Source organism: Eubalaena glacialis, chromosome 6 (genome assembly GCF_028564815.1).
Source record: "Eubalaena glacialis isolate mEubGla1 chromosome 6, mEubGla1.1.hap2.+ XY, whole genome shotgun sequence".
Classification (NCBI taxonomy): Eukaryota; Metazoa; Chordata; class Mammalia; order Artiodactyla; family Balaenidae; genus Eubalaena; species Eubalaena glacialis.
In genome coordinates this window covers 94,975,651-94,995,867 of record NC_083721.1, presented here as the reverse complement: position 1 = coordinate 94,995,867, position 20,217 = coordinate 94,975,651, and the positions used below count along the sequence as shown (strand labels likewise).

The 20,217-nt window shown below is 39.6% G+C and overlaps 1 protein-coding gene across 1 annotated transcript in view; it reads right to left on the bottom strand.

Moving 5' to 3' along the window:
- SPATA16 (spermatogenesis associated 16) overlaps positions 1-20,217 on the bottom strand; it is a 232,567-nt gene that overhangs the window by 13,187 nt on the left and 199,163 nt on the right. The window contains exon 9 of the mRNA XM_061193423.1: positions 18,888-18,971. Within this exon, the coding sequence (XP_061049406.1) occupies positions 18,888-18,971 (84 nt within the window). The remainder of the gene's footprint in view (positions 1-18,887; positions 18,972-20,217) is intronic.

The window sequence follows — 20,217 nt, the reverse complement described above, 5'->3', positions numbered from 1 at the left end:
AAAAATCTGTCAGAGTTTATTTATGGCCCAGGATATGGTCTATTTTGGTATATGTTCTGTGGACACTTGAAAAGATGTGTATTCTGCTGTTAGTGGATGGATTATTTTATAAATGTTGGTTAGATCCCATTGGTTGATGGTGTTATTGAGTTCTATATCCTTGCTGATTTTTCTGTTTACTTGTTCTATCAACTGATGAGAGAGAGGGTTTGAAATCTCCAACTATAATTGTGGACATGTCTATTTTTCCTTTTAGTCCCTTGAGTTTTTGTTTCATATATCTTGCAGCCCTGTTGTTTGGTGCATACACATTTAGGATTGCTATGTCTTCTTGGTGGACTGATTCTTTTATTATTACATAATATTTCTCTCTGTAATGTCCTCTCTGTCTCTGATCACTTTCTTTTCTCTGAAGTCTACTTTGTCTGATATTGATATAGCCACTACTGCTTTCCTTATATTAATATTTATATGGTATATCTTTTTACCTTTGATTGTTAGCCTGCCCATGTCATTATATTTGAAGTGAATTTGTAGACAGTATATAGTTGGATTATAATTTTAAATCAATTTTGCCAGTTTGTGTCTTTTAATTCTTGTATTTAGACCATTTACATTTAATATAATTGTTGGTATGTTAGGACTTAGTTTGTCATTTTATTTTTTGCTTTCTTTTTGTTCTCTTTGGTTTTTGCTTCTCTTTTTTTCCCTTACCTTCCTATGGATACTTGAACATTTTTTATGATTTCATTTTAATATATTTAGAGTGTTTTTAGTCTGTTTTTTGTATAACATATTTAGTAGTTGTTCTAAGATATACAGATATTTTCAGTCTACTGGTGTCTTTGTTTTAGGGTCTATTGAAGTTAAGAAACCTTGCCTTTTTAAATGTCTCTTTACCTTCCTTCATTTATTTTTTCTCCTTTCTTAGTATATTAGTTATACTTTTTTTTTTTTTTGACTTTTTTTAGTGGTTGACCTAGAGTTAGCAATATACATTCACAACTAATCTAAGTCTACTCTCAAACAACACTATACCACTACACAGGTAGTGTCAGTACTGTATAATAATAAAATAATCCTAATTCCTTTCTCTAGTCCCTTGTATCATTGCTGTCATTCATTTTATTTATATATAAGCAAACATAAGCATTTGTATTATATATACATATATGTATAATATATATTATATATGTACATATATATGTATTATAAAACACACACGCCTAAAACATATATATAAGCATATGTAATTGAATATATTGTTGCTATTATTACACATCTTTTCTTGCATGCTGTCTACTTTATCCATTAGAGTCCTTACTGTATTAATCATTGTTGTGTTAAATTTCTAGTCTGATAATTACAACATCTCTGCCATATCTGCTTCTGATGATTGCTTTGTCTCTTCAAATTGTGTTTTTGGCCTTTTGGTATGCATTGTAATTTTTTTCTTGATAGCTGGACATGATGTACTGGGTAAAAGGAACTGCTATAAATAGACCTTTAGTAATGTGGTCCTCAGTTGTGAGGGGAGGGGAAGCATTCTGTAGTCCTATGATTAGGTTTTAGTCTTTTAGTGAGCCCATGCTTCTGGACTGTGAACTTCACAAGTGTTCCTCAGTTTTTTCTCCCCCCTTAGGTGGGACAGGATGGCTAGTGTGGGCTGGAGTTGGGTATTTTCCTTCCCCAGGTAAGTTAGGCCCTGATAATATCCCAGAAGATGAGGCTCTGTTTAACTAGTTTCCTCTCAGGGCAAGACTTGCTAAGAAGAAAAGAGTGCTCTGGCATATTTCAGAGTGGTTCCTTTTCCCCTCCTCCTCCCAGAGGCCCAAGGGGATTTTTCTCTGATGTTTACAGTGAGAACCTGGTTGAGCTCCTGGAGGTAAATCTCATAATATTGTGTGACTCCCTCTATGACTGAGTCCCCCTAGAGTTTTTAATACTCAGAGTTGTTGGCACAGCAATTTGTCAGTTATAATTCCAGCTTTCCAACCCCAGCACTGGTTCCCATGGCAGTTTCTGCTCATGAGTCTCTGCTCCAGAAAGCCACATCTCCCTGCATTCACCTGTTAGTCTCTCCCTTCTTGGGAGCAGTGATTTGTCCTGTGTTGTCCACTCTCTTATTTGCCCAAGAAGGGTTATTGATTTTTTCAGTCTGTTCAGCTTTTTACTTGTTTTTAGGATGGAGTGGTGAATTCCAGGCTCCTTATATGTGGAACTGAAAAACAGAACTCCACATATATTTAGAATCACATTACACTGTGTTATTATTTTTGCTTGCACTGTCAAACATAATGAAGAGGACAGTCTATTGTTTTTACTCATACTTCTGCTTGCTGTGTTCTTTCATTTTTCTTGATATTTTACAGTTCTTTTTTTTATTGTTTCCTTTCTATTTAGAGAACTTCCTTCAGCCATTTTTTAGGGTAAGTTATCTGATGACAAATTCTCTTAGTTTTCCTTCATCTAAGAATGTCTTGATTTTCTCTTCATTCCTGAAAGATATTTTTGTTCAGTATAGCATTCTGTGTTGACAATTCTTTTCTTTCAGTATTTGAAAAATGTGCCACTTATTTTTGGCCCCCATATATTTTACTGAAAAATCCACTGTCATTCGAATTGTTTTTCCCCTATAGTTAGTGAATCATTTCTTTTTCTGCTGCCTTCAAGATCTTTCTTTGTCTTTAAGGTTTAGAAGTTAGACTATGCTGCATCCTGGTGTGAATTTGAGTTTATCCAGTTTGGGATTCACTCAAATTCTTTTTTTTTTTTTTTAATTAATTAATTAATTTATTTTTGGCTGTGTTGAGTCTTCCTTGCTGCTCACGGGCTTTCTCTAGTTGTGGTGAGCGGAGGCTTCTCTTTGTTGCAGTGCGCGGGCTTCTCATTGCGGTGGCTTCTCTTGTTGCGGAGCATGGGCTCTAGGCACGCGGGCTTCAGTAGTTGTGGCTCGCGGGCTCTAGAGCGCAGGCTCAGGAGTTGTGGTGCACGGGCTTAGTTGTTCTGCGACATGTGGGATCTTCCCAGACCAGAGTGCGAACCCGTGTCCCCTCCATTGGCAGGCGGATTCTTAACCACTGTGCCACCAGGAAAGCCCCTCAAATTCTTGAATCTATAGTTTTCTGTCTTTTACCAAATTATGGAGGTTTTCAGCTATTATTTCTTTGGGTACTTTTTCATTCCTGTCCATTTTCTCCTGTCCTTCTGGGATTCTGTTAACATGAATATTAGATTTTTTGTTTTAGACTCACAGCTCCTCGAGGATCTTTTCATTTTTTTTTTTTTCAGTCTATTTTCTCTGTTGTTCCAATTGGATAATTTATATTGTCTTATCTTCAGTTCATTGATTCTTTCCTCTTTCCCCTTCATTCTGATGTTGAGCCCCTCCATTGAGTTTCTTATTTTGGTTATTGTATTTTGCAGTTCTAAAATTTCTATTTGGTTCTTCTTAAGTCTTCTATTTCTTTGCTGAGATTCTCTATTTTTTTATTGAGGTATAGTTGATTTACAATATTATATTAGTCTCAGGTATACAATGTAGTGATTTGAAATTTTTATGGATTATACTTCATTTATAGTATAAACTATTAGCTATATTCCCTGTGCTGTACAATATATCATTATAGCTTATTTTATACATAGTAGTTTGTACCTCTTAATCCCCTACCTCTATCTGCCCCTCCCCCCTTCCCTCTAGTATGTTTTCTATATCTGTGAGTTTGTTTCTTTTTTGTTATATTCATTTTTTTGTGTTTTAGATTCTACATATAAATGATATCAGACTATTTGTCTTTCTCTGACATTTCACTAAGCATAATACTCTCTAGGTCCATCCACATTATTGTAAATGGCAAAATTTCATTCTTTTTGATGGCTGTGTGGTATTCCATTGTTTGTGTGTGTGTGTGTGTGTGTGTGTGTATATATGTGTATATATATATATATATACACATATATACACACACACACACACACACACACACACACACACACACCCCATATCTTTCTTATCCATTCATCTGTTGATGGGCACTTAGGTTGCTTCCATATCTTGGCTATTGTAAATAATGCTGCTATGAACATTGGGATGCATGTATTGTTTCAAATGAATGTTTTCGTTTTTTTGGGATCTATACCCAGAAGTATGGAATTGCTGGATCATATGCAGTCCTACTTTTAGTTTTTTGAGGAACTTCCATACTGTTTTCCATAGTGGTTGCACCAATTTACATTCCCACCAACAGTGTACAAGGGTTCCCTTTTCTCCACACCTCACCAACACTGAACACATATTTGTGTTCAAAAAGAACACAAATAACATTCTGACAGATGTGAAGTGATATCTCACTGTGATTTTGATTTGCATTTCCCTGATGATTAGAGATGTTGAGCATCTTTCCATGTGCTTGTTGGCCATCTGTATGTCTTCTTTGGAAAATGTCTATTCATGTCTTCTGCCCATTTCTTAATCAGGTTTTTTTTTTATATTAAGTTGTATGAGCTGTTTATATATTTTGGATATTAACCTGTTATTAGTTATATTATTTGCAAATATTTTTCACTCATTCAGTAGGTTGCCTTTTTGTTTTGTTGATGGTTTCCTTTGCTATGCAAAAGCTTTTAAATTTAATTAGGTCCCATTTGTTTAGTTTTGTTTTTGCTTCCTTTGGCTTAGGAGACAGATCCAAAAAAATATTGCTACAATTTATGTCAAAGAATGTTCTGCCTATGTTTTCTTCTAGAAGATTTGTGCTTTCCAGTCTTATATTTAGGTCTTTAATCTATTTTGAGTTTATTTTTGTATATGGTGTGAGAAAATGTTCTAATTACATTGTTTCACATGTAGCTGTTCCAGTTTTCCCAGCACCACTTTTTAAAAATTATTTCTTAAAATTTTATTGAAATATAGTTGATTTACAATGTTGTGTTAGTTTCAGATGTAAAGCAAATTGATTCAGTTATACATATATATGTATAACTTTCAGATTCTTTTCCATTATAGCTTATTACAAGATATTGAGTGTAGTTCCTTGTGCTATACAGTAGGTTCTTGTTGGTTATCTATTTTATATATAGTAGTGTGTATATTTTAATCCCAAACTCCTAATTTATCCCTCCCCTCTCCTTTCCATTTAGTAACCATAGGTTTATTTTCTATGTCTGTGAGTCTATTTGTCTTGTAAATAAGTTCATTTGTATCATTGTTTTAGATTCCATATATAAGAGATATCATATGATATTTGACTTTCTCCATCTGACTTACTTCACTTATTATGATAATCGCTAGGTCCATCCATGCTGCTGAAAGTGGCATTATTTCATTCTTTTTTATGGCTGAGTGATATTCCATTGTGGATATATATATATATATATATATATGTATCCTCCACATCTTTATCCATTCATCTGTTGATGGACACTTGGGTCACTACCATATCTTGGCTATTGTAAATAGTGCTGCAGTGAACATTGGGGTGCATGTGTCTTTTCGAAGTATGGTTTTCTCCAGATATATGCTCAGGAGTAGGATTGCTGGATCATATGTTAATTCTGTTTTTAGTTTCTTAAGGAACCTCCATGCTGTTCTCCATAGTGGCTGCACCAATTTACATTCCCACCAACAGTGTAGGAGGGTTCCCATTTCTCCACACCCTCTCCAGCATTTATTAGTTCTAGACTTTTTGATGATGGCCATTCTGACCAGTGTGACGTGGTACATCATTGCAGTTTTCATTTGCATTTTCTAATAATTAGCGATGTTGAGCATCATTTCATGCGCCTATTGGCCATCTGCATGTCTTCTTTGGAGAAATGTCTATTTAGATTTTCTGCCCAATTTTGGATTGGGTTGTTTGTTTTTTTGATATTGAGCTGTATGAGCTGTCTGTATATTTTGGAAATTAATCCCATGTTGGTTCCATTGTTTGCAAATATTTCTCCCATTCTGCAGGTTCTCTTTTCGTTTGTTGATGATTTCCTTTGCTTATTATTTATTAAGTCCCGATTTTTTCTGGCTGTGTTCTTGTTTCTTTCTGACTTTTTAGAAGAGTGCTCTGCAAGTTCCTTCTCTAATTAGCCTCTTGCTCTCAAAGGAAGATTAATAAAAAAGGAAGTCATCTTTAGAACAGTGGCTGGCTGTCTGTGCCAGACACATCGAGGAACACGTGAATCAAGGGTGTGGGTCATCTTGACTCCAAATCCAGATAGTAGCTCCTTAGACATTGTACCAGGGATGTGGAGTGGGTGTCTCCTTGGGTGTCAACCTCAGTCTCTCGGGGGTGGCTGATGGGCCGGAGGACTTGGGAGCTTAAAGCTCAAATCAAATCAGCTGGGTCCAAGCCCAGATTCCATTTCTAGGGCAAGTGGTGGTGGTTATTTAGGAGACTGGAGAGATGCAGGAAGCAGAGGGCAGCTGAGATGGGGGAGCTGACAAGCCTGAATGGCAGTGTGCATATCCTTCACTTGCTGAGGCCTCCATGGACCGCGACCCATGGAGATGTTGCTGCCATGAGGTCGCAGAGGCGGGGATGGGGGGAGGGGTTCACCGCTGCCTCAAGGCCTGTGCCCAGCTGGTGGGTGGCCATGGTGAGGGCTCTGGGGCTCTGTGGGACACAGCCCTCAGCCTGTCCCCAGACCCCCCAGCTCACCTGCTGGCCCCAAGGCCAGGGGCCCTGGAGGGCCTGGGGAGAAGGCCACGGTTGGCCTCTCACCCTGCTCTCTGCCACGGGGACCCCCAGCACCACTTACTGAAGAGACTTTCTATTCCCCATTGTATATTCTTGCCTCCTTTGTCATAGATTAATTGATCATAAGTGTGTGGGTTTATTTCTGGGCTCTCTTTTCTGTTCCATTGATCTATGTGTCTATTTTTGTGCCAGTACCATACCGTTTTGATTACTATAGCTTTGTAGTACAGTCTGATGTCATATTTTAAAATTTGTTTTAAGATATTTCTAATTGCTCATTAGAACATTTTTATTATGGCTGCTTCAAAATCTTTGTCAGATAATTATAATAGCTCTAACATCTTTGTGTTAGCATCAGTTGATTGTCTTTTATTATTCAGTTTGAGATCTTCCTGTTTCTTGGTATGATGCGTGACCTTTGATTGAAATCTGGACATTGGGGTATTAATGTTATGAGAGTATGGATCTTATTTAAGCCTTCTGCTTTAGCTGGATTTTCTGACACTGCTATGGCAAGAGGTGGGAGGGATATTGCCTCATTACTGCCAGGTGGGGATAGAAGTTCAGGTTCCACACTCAGCCTCCATTGACACTTGAGGGAGAGGTTCCTCATTAATTCTGGGTTGGGATGAGCATTCAAGCTCCTCACTAGGTTTCCACTGATACCTCTCCAGCAGTACCTCATCACTGCTCCCCATGTGACCTCCACTGACATCACATCGAGGAGGCAGGCTCATGATTGTTGGTGGGTGGTGAAAATCCTGACCGTGTACTAGGCCTCTTCTGACACCACACCCAGTGGGTACGAACATCTAGGCTCCCTATTTAGTTTCTTTGACACCACCCTTTTCAGGTGGGAAGGTTGAGACACCTTATTACAGCCCAGTGAGGGAAGAAGTCTAACTCCTCACTTGGGCTTTGCTGACATGGCTGGGGTTGGATCACCATCTTTTTTCTGTGGTGTTTGGCTGGAGTAGGATGATTATTGCCTAAGAGCTTTCTATCTTGCTAAGCTGCCTTTTTCCTTGTCCTTTGGCTGGAGGAAGCTGGATTTTGTTGGGTTTTTTTTTTTTTTGTCTGCACATATTAGTGTTTTTGGGTTACTGGGTTTCGTCAGCAAGAAGTGTGGAATGTATGAGGCAAAAAAAAAAAAAAAAAAAAATCCAATGAACTCATCACCATGTTATTGCTCAGGTCCCCATGTCTCTAGGTCATTTCCCTTTTCATTCCACCTTTCAGAGTCTTATATTTGTATATAATGTCCAAGGTTTCACTTAATGTGGGGAATAGGTAAAAACATGTCTCCTCCATATTCCTGAAAGTGGAAGCCCTTTATCACGGCTTTAAAAAAATGATTTCTGACCTCTGTTCCTCAGGTAGATGTACTTTTATTTCTTGTATCTGTTTTCCCAGTTGCTTCTAAAAATCGTCATCAGTATGATGAAGTGAATCAATGAAGCTGAAGGGGGTCTCCTCTCCATAAGAGGTATTGGGAAGTTAAAAGCTTCTCGAATTCCTTTCAATTCAGTAAGAAAGAAGCTTAACTTTATCCTATCTCTGGGTTAGGATCTCTAACATTGGTCCATATGCATCTTTTCACCAGCCACCTCATGTTCTTCTCCAGAATCTCTTCTCCAGCAGAAAGCCATATTAGCAGAGTACACATGTTTTACACATCCAGTTTTAATGATGCTAAGAGATATGGGCATGTTGGTGCTTATGGCATTTGTATGTGTTTTTGATTACAGTCTTGTTCCCTCCTCCACATGCACCATTTTAAGAAAGTCATAATCGGAATGATAAATGACCCCATACCTTCCTTTAGGGCTGCATGTAAAGGTACTTTTATTTTTACCCTTCTCCAAAGGATGAAAGGTATAATGAGTACACTATAAATGACTGAATGAGTGACAAGTCAATTGCTCTGAACTCTATATTAATCTCATTTTCAATACAGAATGAGAAGATGTCCTATTGTTCATTTATCTACCAAGTGGTATAAGCTGATATTTTGTTATTCTCTAGAATTATAAAGGATTGCAAAACTTAATGTATAAAATACATACAGTAAATGCTGGGCTGCCAAGCAAAAGAGATATTAGGTAATTTAGAGAAAGTAACTTTTAGAATGAACAGCAAACTCCCTCTTCAGTTCAAAATGAAATTGAGATATATGCTCCCCTCTCTTGCCCCAGAATATTTCACTGAACTTCTGAAAGATTCATTTTGAAAAGCCTTTACAGAGATAAAAACACTGATAGGTTTGGAATCATCTGAGCATTTCCAATTTCTGTTTTAGTCACCTCCCTATATTATTAGCTCCCTAGTAGGACAGGCAGGAAGGCGGTCCTAGAAGTGGAGGAGTAAACAGTGTGCTGTCCAGTCCTGACCACAAGGCCTCTGTGCTGTGAGGTAAGGTGTGGAGGGATTACAGTGATATGTGCTTCTGAAATTATGTTTTCATTGAGATCCTGGTGCATTTCAAAATACTTATTCAGATATCTCACCAGAAAGTGACCCTTGGAGCAACAGTGGATATATTACAGGAATAATGAGACTTCCAAGCTGTTTTCTTGGGGTGCTGATGTTGCAGGAAGAAGGAAAATGGTGACCTATCAAAGCACCCTAAACAGATAATGTCTATAAAGGGAGAGGTGGTGAAGGAGGACAGTAAGAGTAGCGTGATCCAGGGGATAGTGGGTGCCAGTGTTCAGATTTGGTCAGGCAGCTGCTGCAAAGCAGTCTGGGTAAGTCGCCAGCTGGGTCTGTGAGCTGTGATCTAGAGAAGGACAGATGCCTGCAATGCTCCTCTCCCACTCACTGCTGAAAAGCAGACTCAAAGATCGTCTCTTTGGTTGTCTTACAGAAACTGAGCTTGGGTCAGGCAATGTTCTTTGTGCCATTGACTTTTAGTAGCTGCATTTGGTTTACTATAAGTGTTCTACCTAATGACTAGGAACAGAGACTCTGACCCAAACAAACCTGATTCAAAACCAAATACTGTCCCTAACAAACGTAGGCTTGTTTCCTTGTTAATTCTACGAAGCTCTTTTCCTCGTCTTTCAAAGGAGAGATAATGACATATCTCTCATAGGATTGTTGCAGTCATTAAATGTGATAATTTTTTTTAATTTTTTAAAAAAATTAATTAATTTTTGGCTGCATTGGGTACTCATTGCTGCGCACGGGCTCCCTCTAGTTGTAGCGAGCGGGGGCTATTCGGTGTGGTGCGCGGCCTTCTCATTGCGGGGGCCCCTCCTGTTGCAGAGCACGGGGCTCTAGGTGCGTGGGCTTCAGTAGTTGTGGCACACAGGCTCAGTAGTTGTGGCTCGTGGGCTCTAGAGCACAGGCTCAGCAGCTGTGGCGCACAGGCTCAGTTGCTCCGCGGCATGTGGGATCCTCCCGGACCAGGGCTCGAACCCGTGTCCCCTGCATTGGCACGCAGACTCTCAGCCACTGCGCCACCAGGGAAGTCTCTGTGATAACTTCTTGAAGTGCTTAGCATATACTAAGAGATCAATAGTCATCACTGATGATATTTGTCATCACATTATTAAGTTTTTATCACATTAACTTAATTATTTACCTGAAATAAATTTTTCTATAGCATGTTTCCATTGTGATAGTTATTCAAAAGCAAACTTCAGACTAACAGAGTTTGATAATTTGTTGGATATCACAGTATTTTATTAAGTATATGAGCACCTGATAAATGGCTGATTAGTTTTGTCTGCCCCTTGATAGCTCCTGGTAAAAAGACACAGCTCTTGGATTCATGCTCCCTAGATGAGGGCCATGCTAGATCCGACTCCTGCACAGAAATGCTTCTGCTGCAGAAATTTCCTGCCAAATCTTCAAAGTTTTAGAATAATTTCAGCCAACAAAGTATATGAAAGAGGTACTCCCAGTTTTGGAGGAGAGGCCAAGTACAGGTGGAAAGTGAATGATTAGCAAACGCAGCTGTTGAAAATGTTTAACAAATTAACCACATATTTTTTCCTTTAAGTCAGAGGAGAAAGATATTGTTTGGTTTAAATGGTGATTGAAATTCACCATCTGTTTGGAGTGTTGCACAGTGGCCAGGGGGCATGGCCAAAACCAAGGCTCTTGGCTTTCTCCACTCGCCAGGCTAGACGTGGCTTTGCTGTCTATGTGAGGATGAGGTCCTCCCTCCAGGTCTGACAGCCCCAGGGCTCAGCCTCTGACCACAGTCAGGAGGTTCTGCCAGGGCTTTGGCCGGTGGCTCCTCCACTACGATTGCCGGCTTAGAAGCCTACTGGCACAGACTTACTTGTCCCCGGAACCTCAGTGATTTATCCCGGCACCTGGCCTCTTCAGCCCCTTGGGCCTTGCTTGCCTGCCTCCTTCCCCTCGGCCTGGTCAGCAACAAGAGCACTTTGGTTTCTGTGCACGATGATCTGCATTATGCCACGGACGGAACTGCTTAGCAGTGCTCGGAGCACACGCTCTAAAGGAATTTGGGGATATGCTAACGAGGAAACCCATAACCAGAAGCTGAGAAGATTCACAATCAAATTGCGGTAAATCTGTGGAGACTCCTTAAAGAACAAGACACACAGGAAAAGCCTGATTGCTGGACAAACTGCTTTGCAAATGAGTGGTACGGTTGCTGAATCTTTGAAAAGACAGCAGCACCGTCAGAGACACAACTGCAGCCCCCACCCGCCTATTAGTCAGCCCCGATGACTGGCTGATGAATGATAGCGCCACATGGGCAATCTCTCTCAGCGGAGCTCCTGGAAGGACTCAGGTTTGAATGCTGATGTGGAAAGTAAATAAAATGTTCCAATTTGTTCTTCCGTCTTCAACCAACTGCCCCAGCCCATCTCTGAATTTGCACTCTCCCCTTCTTGCTCTGCCTATGTCAACAGCCTTGCACAGAACAGAGTTGTTAAGTGACATACAATTCTATCCCATTTTTATCTTAAAAGACCAAATTACTATATCAATGAATGTCATTCCTGTATGACAGTGAGGATGAGTATGATTTATAAGTTAAGATTTCAAGAGATAAAGGAACTCCAAAAGCTAAATCATTTTGAATAAGTTCATATGGATGGTTTAAAGATATCTACCTTAACTCCATTCATTGGACTCATTAAAGATTATGATGTACTGTGTTATATTTTAATATTTGAAGAAATTGTAAGGTAGCATTTCTTCTCATGAAAATTCATAGGATAATGATTAGATGCTGAAGTATTTCTCTCACTACTTGTAAAGTAACAAAGCTTTATTTCTCTTTATTTAGTCTCAAATCAGAGATCTAGAGGCGGATCAGAATAAGACAATATTTTATGTCATACCAGATTAAATTCTTATCTTTGCAGTGTGAAATTTAGACTTTGTAAATTAAGAGCCAGCAGCTTTGTCTTCTGAGTTGTAGACAGTGTTGCTTAAATGTTTCTCTAAACTGAGTCTCTGGTGAGAAGAAATAAGAATGTTCCAACTTAACAGTTGGCACTTTTTTTTTAAAAAGACTGCTTTTTCTAAAGATTCCTTTTTCTATTTCTCTTCAGGCTTAGTTCATAATGGGCCTTAGGATTCAATGCTAAGTAACCCAAAATCAGAGGCTCTATAGGTGGTAAGGGTATGAACACACTGTATTTCTCAGTAGGCTGTGACTTGCCCAAGGTTCCACAAGTGGGAGCTGAATTCATGGTCAAGATTTTGTAGATTGAGGCTCTGTATTCTTTCTGGTTAGAGATGGAAAACTAAGGTACAGAGGAGGAGGATCCTATATGGGCGGATCACAAAGGTAGACTAAACCGAAAATTCCTTAGTGACTTCTTTGGCTCAGATTGAAAGAACTTTATTTTGAGAATTGAAGACAGATAAACTGGGCTAGTTTATGGCCAGATTCCACTTTGATTGGAGGCCATCATAATTCCCCATTTGGCTTTACACCTGAACGCTCAGCCATATATAAAACAATGGTGGTCAGTCGGGCTTTTTCAGGTTGCACAAAGCTTGAGCTTCTATCAAGAAAGAGATTAGGCTCTAAGGCCAGATCAAGTCCTGGTTCTACCACTTACTGGCTGTGTGACTTTAGGAAAACTGGTAAACTTCTCTGTTTAATAAATTATACCTTTTACCTTATGTGAGGGTTAGTGAGTTGGTGTATGTAAAGTGAATAGGAGAGTGTTGACCCATATTAAGAGCTCAGTAAACATTAACTCTTCTTTCATTTTGATGATCTGGCTTTCAAAAGACCCATTTATTCAGAGCTGGGAGGGGATTTTGAATCTTCTAGCTCAATATTTTTATTTTACAGATGAAAAAACTGAGGCCTAGAGAAAGGATGTGGCTTCTGAGCTAATGTGTGACAGACCCAGGTCTCTGAATCGCTAGTTCAGGGTGCTTTTTACTGTACTAGCCTCCCTGTAAATAAGTCTGTTCTTCTTATGGATAGAAGACAGAATCAGACCACTTCTCATATCCACTGCCACTATCTAGGTTCAAGGTTCAAGCCACGCAACCTTGGCTTCCAGCCATTGTTATTACTCTCCGGTAACATGGCAATAACCTCCTAACTCGTCTTCCTGATTCCACCCTTGCCCCCTTCCATCTCTTCTCACCTCAGCAGCTTAGAGTGTTTTTTGTTCTTCTGTCTGACAAAACATTACCTCCTCTGCTCTCTCACTTCATCTCGTATTACTCATGTCATTCTACTCCAGTCACCTTGCCCTCCTTGCCGATCCTTGTACGTGCCAGGCACTCTCCAGTCTTAGGGTTTTGAGTCTGCTGTTTCTTTTACTTGGAATGCTTCTCACCAGATATTTGCATGGTTTGCATTTCTTTCAGATATTTGTTCAGTTATCACCTCGGTGAATCCTGCCCTGAGTATTCTATTGCAGTTGCAGTCATCTTGTACTTTCCATTTTCCTTTCCTGCTTTCTCCAGCCATGGCATTTATTACTTATATTCCATATTTCTTTAGGTAGTTTATTGCCTACTTTTCTCTAGCAGAATGCAAACATCGTGAGGGCACTGCTTTTTCATTGCTATATCTCCAGCATCTAGGACAGTGTCTGCCCCAATCACTGAATGCAGGAATGAGCAGTGTGATAACAGGACCTGTGGGATATTCAGAAGGGTGTGTTTTCTCAGGTATTTTTGTTACAGACTAAAACTAAGCAAAGTGTGATACTCTTACTTAAAGAGTCCTGTCATGGCATGGGACTTTCCAACACAAGAAAATTTACCCTTTTTTTGACGCAATCTGCTTATTTTTGTATTTGCACAGCTAAACCAACATACATATATCTTTCTGGAATTAATTACTGGAAAGCCAATACTCTGTGAAGCCAAACAAAAACAAGAGCCACTTTCCTAAAACTCTATAAAGAATACACAGTATTTTAGTTCTGGTGAATCAGGAAAAAAGCCCACAATTGTCTCATTCTTTCTCTTTCCGGGTTCTTAGAGAAATCTCAAAGATAACAAAATATAGACAGGAGGTCAGCACTCATGAATCAGGCTTCATCTTGACAGTCTTTTTATAGACCTGTAACAAAGTGGAGCCCTGAAAATTGTGTTAGGTAATGGGGATTCTGACAGACCCTTTAACTCCGTGGAACTAGGAGGTGCTGCTATAATTCTGCTTCAGATGAATATTTCAAGTGTTTTCATTAGGTACAACAGCTGTTTCTATTACAGATAACAGATCTCAGAGGTGGTGATGCTGATATCAACTTCTAGTGGGCTCAGAACACAGTGTAGCTTGTACAATTAGCTTTTTAAAAAATTATTATTTTTTTCCTGCACACGCAAATTAACTCTGTAGCCATAAAAGGAAATTACTTACTTGCTACCGGAATCGTCTGAAAGTGATATGATCATGCTTTGTAGAGTCACACTGACCAAATTAAAAGCCCTTGGGAAAAATTTGGCACCGCGTTCCTTCCCATTCACATCTTCCTAAAGACCTCTCAGGAGCTTCCATTTAGAAAGCTAGGATCATTACCAGGGCTTTTAATTTGGAAAGATTGGCTGCTCACCAGTGAGTCTTTCTAGATACCCAGTGGTTGGGTTGAGTGGCTCTGATGTGTTCCAGTCTCAGAGGCCTTGACTTGACTATTCTCCTGACTCCTGCTTGCTTGCAGGTATGTTTTCCAGCCCGGGGCCCTGATCCATGGCTCTACAGCTAAAGCTTATCTCCAAGATGGATGCTATCATTTCATTCTTTCCACAAATGCACATATCACTCCTCCTTGGAGAATTGGAATCTGTTTCTCCAATCCCCTGATTCTGGGCTGGCCTGTGACTGCTTTGACCGATAGAATATGGTGGCAGTTGCTATGCCAGTTCTGGGCCTAGCCTTTTAGAAGACTGGTGGTTTTTAAATACTTCCTTTCTCTCGAGATACTTCCTCTTGGAACCCAGCTGTTGTGCTGTTTAAAGCCTAATTCACATGGAGAGGCCACATTTAGGCACTCCAGTCAGTGTCTCAGCTGACTAGTATCAGCTGTCACCACATGTGTAAGCCGTCTTGAGTCCAGTCCATTTTAGCCTTCAGGTGACTCCTCCAGCCCCAGGCACAGAAGCCACGAGATTGAACTGCATGAGAGACACTGAGCAAGAACCACCTAGCTAAGTCTAGTCAACACATAGACCTGTGAGAGATAACGTTGTCCTTCTAAACCACTATATTTGGGATGATTTTTTTTTTTTTTAATAGTAATCTTTTATTTATTTATTTATTTTTATATTTATTTTTGGTTGTGTTGGGTCTTCGTTTCTGTGCGAGGGCTTCCTCTAGTTGCGGCAAGCGGGGGCCACTCTTCATCGCGGTGCGCGGGCCTCTTCACTATCGCGGCCTCTCTTGTTGCGGAGCACAGGCTCCAGACGCGCAGGCTCAGTAGTTGTGGCTCACGGGCCCAGCTGCTCCGCGGCATGTGGGATCTTCCCAGACCAGGGCTCGAACCTGTCCCCTGCATTAGCAGGCAGATTCTCAACCACTGCGCCACCAGGGAAGCCCTGGGATGATTTTTAACACAGCAATAGATAACTGCAATAAGGGCAAAGCGGGAAGCTGCGGGCTAAATGCTCCTATGAATGTGGGCATCAGAACACTAGTGTAGGGTGAGGTGAAACTGGTGGTTGTCTACAAGATGCAGACAGGTATAGACGAATGTCAATCACTCTTCCACCTGTTTGGCTAGTCCTTGGAATTTCATAATTGGACTATTCTGTTATCTCTTGGATTTGCAAATATAAATATTTACTGTACAAATGCAAATATTTCTGGGAGGGATAATGCTTTAAACCAGGGTATAAGGGTATAGCAGACTTTTTGTGTAGGGTCAGATAGTAAATATTTTAGGCTTTGTGAGTTACATGGTCTTTGTGGCAACTACTCAACTTGGCTAAGGTGACATAGATGATACTTAAGTGAATGGTATGGCTGTGTGCAGTAAACTCTATTTACAAAAATAAGTGGTTGGTTGGTTTTGACCTGTGAACTGTAGTTTGCTACCCCCTGTGCTAAACAATTATTTCTATAGTCAGCAGAAATATTTAATTATATTGCTTGACTCTCATGAACATTGGATTTCGTTTACCTCTAGCTCCAGTTCGTCCTGCCATTCCTGCTTAGTCTCCTCCTAAATTTGAAATGTGCTCCTCAAGCCTCTCTTCTTATTATACGCTCTTTCTCTGCCGTGTCATCCACTCAAATGATTTCAGTTACCACCAATTTGCCAATGACTTAGAAAACTCTATCTCTATTCAATTTTCTATTCAGAACTCCAGACTCCTGTACTTCACCTTGGATATCTTGCCGGCACCCTAAGTTCAGTGCACTTTTGGGCTAGTTATTAGCCTATTGTCTCTTAATTCCAAATCCACCCTTCTGTAATTAGCTCTTTGATGCTGGGACTGGAACTCTGGAAACCCCATTTCTGTTTTGCCAGCTCTTTGTCTCCATCAATAGTGGTCGATAGAGGGACACTGTAAAACCCAAGGAGAAAGGAGGGACTTGCTGCTTCCTGGTTATTTGCTGTGGACTTCCTGTCTGCTTGGAGTTCCCGTGAGCATCTGTTCAGCAAAGTTTCTTTGCTCCAGAAACATACATTCTTTTCTGTAGTAGCAGTGGAATCTAGTTTTTCCAAAAGTTGCCAGATTACCCCCATTAAAACTACCTTCTTTCACTCCCCATCAGCACCAGTGAGTTAGTGCCCATTCCTCAGAAGTCTAAGTCTCAGCCCTTCACGACCCCTCCTCCAAGTTCAGGGACACTAGCACCAGCTAAATAGCACCTCCTAGTAGGAGATGTGAGTTTTGGCCCAGCCAGGTCCCTGCTCCAAGTTTCTAAGTTTTAGTAATTGCAACCTCTTCTCTTTGATTCTCCAGCCCTAGGGGGTGGTAGCTGTTTCCTTTAATTGCTTCCTTGGTGATGAATTATTGTTTTCCTTTTCAGTTACCTATTTCATACCCAGTTAACCATTCTGTATATTAAATTCCCTTTCAAATACCTGGTGTGGTTTCTGTGGGCTCTGAAAGAGTTTATGTTCTCAGCCAAAAGCTGCTTCGTTGAAGTATTTCCTTCCTACCTTTGCACCAGCGAACCTCTTCCTATTCCCCGCCTAGTGGCTCAAGCCCAATGTCTGGGCATCATTCTAACCTTTTCTTTTTTCTAAACTCCCATATGCAATCAGAGAATAAGGCCTGAAGATTTGCTTCCTGAATATTACATCTGTCTGCTTCTCTCCATCTCTGTGCCCACCACTGTACATCAAGTCACCTCCTTATAACTGACCTCCCCAAATTTCTGTAGCCCCAATCTGTTTTCCCACTACAGCCCTAGCGATGTCTCAAAAATATTTATCAGATAAATATTAATACTTCCCGAAACATAGTTTTTAAGACCAAATCCTTAAAAAATCCTTAACGTAATTTTTAAGACCTTCTGTGATTTGACTTCTTCTGCCTCTGCACTTCATTTTGAAATATGTTCCTCGTTCCTTTGTCAGGTTTTGAATTTGCCCTGCTTTCTTAGCATTCTTGGTACAAACTTATTCTTCTGTGTAGAAATCTACCTTTTCATCTGGATAACTACTACTATCCTTTAAATGTTTTATAAATATCACTTTCTCAGAGATGGATTTTCTGATCTCTCAGACCAGATTATATTCCACTCTTTGTTCCCACAGATCATTGAACACCCACTTTTTAAATATAATAGTTAGTAAACTTATAAGTAGCTGTTTAATAACAGTCTTCTTTCCTAGATGGTTAGGCCCATATAGGCAGGGGCTGTGTCTGTCTTGTCCAGCACAATATCCTTAACATACGGTGTTCTTTCAGGCACAGTAGATATCCAACAAATATTTGCTGAGTTCAGTTGATTTCTGTTCTATGCATTTATCATAGGGCCTCTGAATTGATTACAGAAGACACATTTCTGCAGATGCATTGGAATCCCTCATGGCTGACTTTACCTCTTAAACTGAAGGCTTCTTTGGTTTGCTCTTCTCACATCTCCTGACACCAGTTCTCCCTTTGTGGGTTCTTACCGTGATTGGAGGAGACTGAGTGGGGAGTAGATTGATCAGAATTTATCACCTTTAGCTGGACTGGAGACCCAACACTACTTACTCCTTCCTGCATTGCCAGAGGGGCCCGTGGTATCACACGAGTCTCCCGAGTAGCTGGGGCCAGGTGCATCTCAGTGCTTGTTTTGCATAACTCAGGTAACCAATGAAGGGATGTTCTACTTCTAACAACCCGTACGTTACTCCTTCACCCCAAACGTCAATGTGCTAGTTCATTTGTCGTTCCCTGAAATGTAGCCATTATTCCTCAAGTGACAATTATGGGAGAAAGGGTTGGGGAGGAAATAAAACATTGATGAAAGGGCTTTAAAAATATCTATAATAACCAATAATGAAGGAGCAGATAACGAAAATAGAATATGAAAATGAGCGTGATAAGAGACCCATAAAAGCATATGACCACAGTCAGAAAAGCAGCAGACCTTAGGAAACAGATTAAATAAATCCATATTTGATTTTGGCTACACTTCCAGGGAGAGAGCTGCATTTATTTTAAAAAGAAAACAACCAATAAAACAACCCAAGGAATTTCCTTTTCTTTTTATCTTTTAAACAGATTTGACCCAAGATGGACATTTTCTTTGAGAATAATATGTCTTTTTCCTTCAGCTGAAAGTTTTACCTTTTGAATTGTATTCCACACACGTTCTTTATCGTTTCTTCTTCCTTCAAGGGTGTCCATAGCATCTGCCATTAGTGACTGCAGCTGTGGCACCAAGATAAAAATTATCAGTGTGGAAGTCACACAGAAATAACTTCTCTAAATACACAGATTAAAACCTAATTAAAAAATCATTTGTACGCTGATGATTTTATTACTCAACTTTCCGACAATGAACACTGCCACCTAATCTCTGCTTCAGTCATTACCAAGTATTATTGCAGATATAAAATACTGAAACAATGGAAAGATTCTTGAAAATTTGTAGAAAACATATAGGTTTTAATGTAGTAAGTGTTGATGTTTTGTAAAAACGGATCTGGGTTGTAAAGAATGAAGGTGGTGGTTAATTCTCTCAGGAAATGGCATGTAGTACATGAACACATCTTAGTAGTTTCTCCTGAGGCTAATGTATCATAATTCTAGGCATCATGCAAAAGCTCACCAGAGGACCATACTAAAATTGTGTTGTTTTATTGCCTCTTAAAGGATCTAGCTCATTTTAGTTCTTTTACTATTCTTTCCTTTTCTAAAATTTCAAAATAACCAGGATTACTTTTTTAGGTTCCATTTCAAAGGCAAGTTGAAAACATTCCACCCTTTGCCCCGAACTGCCATATTCCAATTTAAAATAATCCTATACACACACTTTATATGTGGCTGCAAAGTAATGAGGCCACATGAAGCCAGGTGATATTCAAAGCTAAAAAAGAAAGTTCTCTGAAAAAGAACGTATACCAGTTCAGTTCACCATGGCATCAAACATTATGAACCCTTAGATAATCTTTCTGTTCTTTAGATGTTGCAGAGCTTAAGCAGGAGGGTAGAGGGTCGAGTCATTCAAAACTCTTCTACTGAGTAGTCACTGTTTATATAGCATCATAAAAGGTATTTCGAGGATTTGTATCTAGGTTAAGCTATGCTTGGAAGCTGGAAAGTAAAATCTATTACTTAAGGTGATGAACCCTTGCAAGATACATGATTTTTAAATATTTGGCTTGCACATATACATCCCTATATATTTACTTTTTTTTCTAGTAGATATATAAATTATGAAAATATCCCATGAAATCCTGTTTTCCAAGGTTTCAGGTAGTGGAATGTTGCACTAACACATTAGTTAGCGATGTTAATAATGCTAGTTTTGTGCTCTTTGTGTATATTTAGAAATATAAGTATTTCCAGAAAAAAGAAGGCTGCAGATGTGTGGTTAAGAAGACCTAAGTGCAGAAAACTCCCTTGTATTTTTCATTTAAATCTTGAACGTGCTTTTCAGGAAGACAGGATCAAC